The 7003-nt window shown below is 61.9% G+C and overlaps 1 protein-coding gene across 1 annotated transcript; it reads right to left on the reverse strand.

Moving 5' to 3' along the window:
- Positions 1 to 574: 574 nt before the first annotated feature.
- LOC147646155 (maestro heat-like repeat-containing protein family member 7) lies at positions 575 to 6695 on the reverse strand. Its single transcript, XM_086873876.1, has 16 exons — positions 6065 to 6695; positions 5807 to 5965; positions 5473 to 5537; positions 5214 to 5363; positions 4876 to 5024; positions 4424 to 4571; positions 3989 to 4176; positions 3762 to 3899; positions 3369 to 3483; positions 3059 to 3196; positions 2669 to 2845; positions 2377 to 2532; positions 2117 to 2218; positions 1645 to 1747; positions 1308 to 1364; positions 575 to 1017 (listed from the first exon to the last, which is right to left on the reverse strand). The coding sequence occupies exons 1-16, from the start codon at positions 6186 to 6188 to the stop codon at positions 818 to 820; spliced, it is 2169 nt and encodes a 722-aa protein (XP_086730002.1). The 5' UTR covers positions 6189 to 6695; the 3' UTR covers positions 575 to 817.
- Between the last annotated feature and the right edge of the window lie 308 nt (positions 6696 to 7003).

Consider the following 7003-nt stretch of genomic DNA (forward strand, 5'->3'; position numbering starts at 1 on the left):
TCCCAGCCTCCAGGCCTTCTGCTGCAGGCCTGGGGGACATTTTGGGGCAGCACCGGAGCAGCCAGGTGTAAGGGACCAGGCGGCTGCCCGGGGGCTGCTTATGGCCTCTGACACCCAATTCCTCAAGGCTTCCCACCACCCCAGCTCCTCCAGGGCCTTCTGTCCCCTTGGAACCTCCTGCCACCCACTCCCTCACACATGCCCCTCGTGCCTTCCCACTGCCTTGTCCCGTCTGGGCCTCCGCAGCCCCTCATCCCTTCACGGCCTCCCAGCACCCCGTGCCCTCAGGGGCTCCCCCAGCCTGGCCCGGCAGCAGCGCCGCAGCCCCACAGGAGCTCCAGCAGCTCCTCAGCCATCACGGCACCAACACACGGGCAGCAGGACACAGATGGCGCTTCCTGCCTGCCACAGGGCTTGTGGCTTCAGCACAACCACCAAAGGCCAAGGGGCTTCTGGCCATTTGCCCTGCACCACTGCATGCCCTGGCAGGTTGCTGAACACAAGAACCCTTTTCCCTCTCTTCCCCTATGCCCCGCACACCCTGGGCAGCAAAAGAAAGGTCTTGGGACTCTTGTGGTTTATAACATATCCTATATTATTTACATACTAGATGGAAACGAAACGAAGAAAAAAACAATCTCTATGAAAAAAAAAATAACAGATGGCCCATGTGGCCCCAGAAGACAGAGCCTCTCAGCCCTAACATATCCTATATTATTTACATAGTAAAAAGAAGAGAAAAAAGGAAAATAACAACCCTTATGAAATAAAAAATCCTGGCTGGCCCATGTGGCACCAGAAGACAGAGCCTCTCAGGTCAGCGCTGAGCACATCTCCAGCAGCGCAGCCAGCCCAAGCCTGACAGACGAGGCCGTGTCCTCCATGCCCTGAGGATTTGGTCTTCCATCCTCTGGAGAATGGAGTAACGGGCACTCTGGATGGCCCGGAGGACATACAGTGTCTCAAGTGCCAGGTCTGACACGGCACCGCTTCTGTCCTCCGTCAGGCGTTCGAGGGCTGCAAGAGAGACGAACAGAGCCACGGTCACGCCCCAGAGCTGTGGGGGCCCAGCGAGAGCCCCCTGCCAGGGCCATGCCAGCCGGCTCTTGCCTTGGCCAGGAGGGAGCAGGGACCAAGGGGGTCAGCCCGAAGCTGCTGGCCACAAATGCCCCACGTGGCCCTGAAATCTCACTGTGCTCTGCCCACGCCGTCCCTCACCGGGACAGGGAGCAGAGCCCTCCACAGCTTGGCCAGGGCTTCCAGCTGCCCCCGACAGCCACCACTGTCAGCCTGCTGCCGTGGCTCACCTCTGCACAACACCTGGAGCTCTGCCTGCTGCCCCCTCAGCTGCTCCCCGGCCATCCCTGAGAACACAGAGCCTGTCAGGGTCCCAGCAGCACAGCTCCCTGCCAGCAGCGCTGCCAGCCCTGTGGCCACACGGCCTCCTGCCTCGGGAGGGCTCAGCCCGGGCCCTTGCCGCACCCTGACTCAGCCCAAGGGCACGGCTGCCAGAGGCCGGCAGCAGCAGCCCCGAGGACAGCCGGGGATCCAGGGCGCCGGGCCCGGGTGCCGCTGCCGGGGCAGCAGCCGGGGCTGGGGCCGAGCTGCGGCGGGGCGGGGAGGGAGCCCGGGCTCGGGACTCACCGATGACCCTGATGGCCGCCGCTCGCAGGGTCTCCTGTGGGTCCTGCAGGTACTGCAGGGCCCGGCGCAGGTGCTCGGCCAAGGGGATCCTGTGGTCGGCCAGCTGGAGAGAGCGGCAGGAGGGAAGGGTTGGCGCGGGCTCTGCCCTTCGGCCGGGCGCTGCTGCCTGCGGCCAGTCGCGCCCTCCCGTGCCCGGCCAGCCCTGAGGCCCGGCCAGCAGCCGCTGCCGCCGGGCTCTGGAGGGGGCAGAGGGCCGGCTGCTGCCCGGGGAGCCGCGGTGCCGGCCCGGCCCGCAGCCCCGCTGGGCCGGGGCTCCATCGGCACCCGGCTCGGGGCCACAGGGGGCTGGAGAAGAAGCCGTGCGGCCCCCGGGTGCAGCAGTGGGCAGGGGCACAGCTGCCAGCCCCACACACTGAGCACCGGGGCCAGGGGGCTTCTCTAGTCTGAGACTGGGACTTCCAGCCGTCCTTACCACGAGCCTGGCAAACTTCCACAGCTTCTCCTTTCTGACAGCTTTTTCCAGGTCTGGCCTCTTCAGGAAGTGAGCCGCGCGAAGGAGCGTTGTCCGAGAGGCCTGGGGAGCAGCAGAGAGCCGCAAATGGCCCCACAAGGCAGGGCACAGGAGTGTCCCAGTGCCAAGGGCTGGAGGAGGCTGCAGCCTGCAAGCCTGCGTCAGGGCAGGAGGCAGCTGAGCCCCCTGCCAAGGCGCAGCAGCAGCCCAGGAGTCCTCACCTCTGCCACATGCCGATTCTCATCTTGGCAGTGGAAAAAGAGTGGGAGCAGGCTCTGGTACACTCGTTCCTTCAGGGGCTTTCTTCCTTCTTCTTCTGCTGAAGACATCACTCTTCGAAGGAGAAACATGGAGAGCAGCTGCACCTGGCTATGGGGCTGTATGAAAGGAAGGAAGGAAAAATGACCTCATCATTGGCTTCTTGTGGCCCACATTGGCGCAGGCCTGCAAATGCACAGGGCACAAAGTGTCCGGGCAGCAGGCAGTGGCCGTGGCTGGGGCACAGAGCCTTACATTTTCCAGGAGTTTCAGGAGCGGCTCAGCCAGCTGCAGGGCCCTGCGCCAGGATATTGGGGTGTCTTCATCTGTGAAAATATGGCTCAGGAGAGCAATGCTCATCCTGGCCACGTCACTGTCCAGGTCCCACAGGAGGTGCACTAGTCTTCCTGTCAGGCTCTGAATTCTTTCGGCCTGTGCAGAACACAAGTGTGTGAAAACCCGGGCAGCTGCCGCAGGGCCCAGAGGCCAAAGGGCTGTCCCAAAGCACTCGGGCAGCTGAAGCAGGAGACAGGAGAGCTGCGAGGAGCTGCCTCAGCGCCCAAGGCAACGGCCAGCCAAGGCCAAGGGACAGCATTGCCCAGCCTCATGCTGCCCACACGGCTTCAGCTGCTGCCCCCTTCTCACCATGGAGGGATGGTCCTTTAGCAGGAGGAGAGCCCTGAGCACCTGGTGATGCATCTCTGTGGAATTGTACCACAGGTACTTATACAAGATCTCCATTAGGCTGTCACCACAGTCACTCAAGTCCAGGCAATCTAGGAGCTGAAAGGCACAGGGCAGTGAGAGGGGAGCCGGCCAGCAGGAGCCTGGAAGTGCGTAGGGCTGGGCCCAGGTAGCAGCACAGGGCACGGGTGCTGTCCCAGGCAGCTGTGGCTATGCCAGGGGACAGGGCTGGCAGGGAGCTGAGCGAGGTAGTGCTGGCCATCAGACTCACCTCCACAAGGAATGCCATGGCAGAGACATCCCAGTGTGGCAACGGTTTGCTGAGCACCTCAAGCAGGTAGCTTAAGATGCTTTTGCACAAGTGGGCGGATGCACGGCGCATTACCCTGGAAGGCAGAAAATGGCAGAAAGAGTCTCAGCAAGGGCGTGAAAAACCTCTCCCAGGACTGATGGACACAGTTGTCCTATTGCCCCAGCACCCTGTGAGGGTATTTGGGCTCTTGAGATGTGGCTGCTCCTGGGCACCCTCCTCTCACAGCCTTTTGCAGTCTCCTTGGCCATCCCTCGGTGACGAGGCCCTCAGGCCCATGGCCACGGGGACTGTGGGGGGCATCCTGGTCATGGGGCACAAATGTCAGAGGCAGTGGGGAGAAGGGGGGCTCACCTGGCCAGCAGACCCACGGCATAGTGGTGGGTGTCAGCACAGAGCAGCGTGTCCCAGCCACGCTTGCGTTCCATTGCCACCACCACATGCTCCAAGTGGAGACTGCAGAGCAGGGCCTTCAGGGTCTGCACTGCAAACCTGTGCGCACAGCAAAGCCCAGGTGACGCTGGGAGCGCTGGCTCTGAGGCTGGGGAAGTGGCAGGGACAAGAGGAGTGGCATGGAGCACCTGTTGGGGCTGGTGGAGAGGCCGTGTTGCTCCTGGCATTCCTTCCAGAAGGTATGGACGTCCTCTGTCATATACAAAGTACTGAAGTACGTTTGGAAGAGGAGATGCACAAAGAGGCGGGGGAAATAGACTGTGAGGATCTGTGGGCAACAGGGCCCCTGGAGGATCTTCCACATCACCAGAGTTGCCTGCAGAGGACAAAGCAGCCCGAGACAGCGCTCAGTGCCGGGGCGTCCGTGTGGCAGGGCCTGAGCATGGCAGGGAGAAGCCGGGGGAGACACGGGGAGCAGCGGGCCTGGTGGCCCTGAAGCTGCCCCTAGGCCAGGTTTGTGGCCAGTGCCTGAAGCAGGGAGATGCAGTGGGGGAAGGAGGTAACAGAGCTGCTGGAGAGGCGGCCGGCCTTGCGGTGAGCAAAGGCCAGCTCCAGAAACTCACAGTCAGGGAAAAGACAGCCGTCTTGTCCCCATCAGAGGTGCCCAGGTTTTTCTGCGGCCAGCTCCCCACCACATTGATGAGGAGCGGTGTCACTTCCTCTGAAATCCAGGGCGAGAGCAAGATGGTCGTCCACATGGCCATAGCAGCTCTGCGGGGTCAGACACAGCACCGTGGGCTGGGCAGCAGCGGGGAGCTGAGCTGGCCGCCAGCTCTGCCTGTGCCCACTGGCCCTGAGCGGCAGCAGCAGCCAGGCAGCCCAGCCCTGTGGGGACAGGCCCCTGAGGGGCAGGCTGGCAGCACGGCAGCAGGCTCGGGGGCCGACTTTGTAGCAGGGCTGGCAAAGGGAGCAGCCAGAGGGCCCTGCAAGTCTGTGTTGCTCACAGCCCTGGGCCGGGCTGTACAGGGTGATGGGCTGGGGAGCCCTGAGGCCTCGGGGCAGCTGGGCCCCATACCTGTCACACGTTGGGGCCACCCGCAGGAGAGTGATGGCCACATCATCGGGCTCTGCCTCGGCCACTTGCATCAGGGCCCAGTCCATCCTGTGCTCAGCAGCCTCATTGGCCATGAGCCACTGGTGGATGTACCTCACCACGCCGGGCACCTGGAGAAGGCACAGGGAGACTTGGAATGCTAGCAGAGGGAGTCAGCAATGTGCCCAGCTTCTTCCCCAGACAAGTGCTTCTCTTCCAGCCCACTGCCATGGCCTCAAAAGCTTCAAGTGAGCAGCAGGCGTGGCTTGGGAAAGCCAAGCAATTGCTGGAGGATCAAAGGCTGGCCACAGGCTGCTTACTTGCTCTGGATTGAAAAGAGCCGTCTCTACAAGCAGATCCAGCTGGGCAGCGCTGCTCTGTTCTACCAAGACCTCTGAGGATGCTTTGACCTCAGTGTCCGTAGGTCTGGTGTCTTCCTTGCCAATTCTCGTGATGAATTGGTAAAGAAACTGTAGGAGAAGGGCAGGAAGGCAGGGAAGTTGCATGGAGTGCTCCAAGTGCGGTGCTGGGCTGAGCAGTGCCAGCAGGCCCAGCGCAGGTGGGGATGGCTGCAGGTACCTGCGCTGCTCTGCGGAAGCGGCCACGGGCGGTGTCCTGCTCTTGTGTGCCGTCCATGGCTGCATCTGGCAAAGAGCAGCCAGAGCTGAGGGGCTGCAGGAGAGGCGGGAGAGCACAGCCCAGCCCTGCGTTCCCCAGGCAGGGACAGTCCCGGGATGCCCCAGGGGATGCAGCACGGCCACTGCTGCGGGGGCAGCCCCAGCCCCTTTTTTGTGCTGTCCATGGGTGTGTCTCCACAGGACAGTGTGGGATGGGATGAGATGGGATGCAATGGGATGGGATGGGGCCAAGATGGCCGCAGGCACCAGCCCTGTGGCCCAGCTCTGCCACTCACCCTCCTCCAGCGGCTGCAACTGCTGCACCTCTTCGGTCTCTGGTGCTGGGGCAGCTCCAGGGCCTTCTTCCTCGACCTCCTCCTCCTCCTCCTCCACCCAGGCCAGCTTGGGCACTCTTGGGGGTCGCTGCTCCCTATCTTCTTTCGGACTCTCCAATCCTTTCCATAGGAACAGCACCAGGGGATGGCATGGCATGGAATGGGATGGGGCCAAGCTGGCAACAGGCACTAGCCCTAAGGCCGAGCTCTGCAACTCACCCTCCTGTGGTGCCTGGAAGTCCTGCACCTCTTCAGACTCCTGTGCCAGGACAGCTCCAGAGCCTTCTTCTTCCACCTCCTCAAGCCAGGCCAACTTGGGCACTCTTGGGGGTCGCTGCTCCATGGCAGTGACTGGATTTATGGCTTCTTGCAGGAGAGATGGCTCGGAAAAGCTCAGAGTCAGCAAGTCCTGCAGTCGTGCCTGGAAGGCACCTGCAAGACTCAAGTCCTGGCAATACTGCAAGACAGCGAGTCCTGCACTTGGGTCTTGAGGGCTCCTGCCACAAGGACAGGAGGCTCCTCAACAGGGATTGTGGTCTGGTCTCAAGGGCAGAGACTGCAGGGATGGGCGACACGTCGGAAAAGCTCCGGGTCACCAAGTCCCACGGTCTGCCCTCAAGAGAACCTTAAGAAGGAAGGCTCAGCAAGGCCACAGGTCAGCAAGACCTGTGGTCTGGCCTCGAGGTCACCTGTAGTAATAGTGCTTCAGAAAAGCTCCAGGTCCGACACAAAGGAGTGCGCTGTGCGGGGGCTCCTCACAGCACCGCTCTGGCGCGTCCTGACCCGTCGCGTGCACCGAGCACTGTGGCGTGGCCCTGTCACCGCCAGCTCCTATGTCAGCACGTGTCACAAAGGGCCCTTTGACATCTGCTCCTGTTGCCACCATCCCACGGTGACCGTGCTGCAGCGTGTCACAAAGGGCCCTTGCACACCCTGCCCTCCGCCCTGGGGCCGCCCCCATCCCCCCCCCAAGTGGCCCAGCTTGGAAGGAATCCCTTGCCCAAAGTGTCTAAGACAGCCTGACAGGATCTTTAGGAACAGCTTGTTAGAAATGAAATGGAGGCAAATTTATCAATAAGAATTTTATTGAAAACTTTGTAAAATTTACTCATGGAAATGTCTCAGTGTTGAGAGACAGGTGTCTGCTAGGGAGGGCAG

This window comes from Cyanistes caeruleus, unplaced genomic scaffold (genome assembly GCF_971803275.1).
Source record: "Cyanistes caeruleus unplaced genomic scaffold, bCyaCae1.hap1.1 HAP1_SCAFFOLD_119, whole genome shotgun sequence".
In the NCBI taxonomy this organism is placed as follows: Eukaryota; Metazoa; Chordata; class Aves; order Passeriformes; family Paridae; genus Cyanistes; species Cyanistes caeruleus.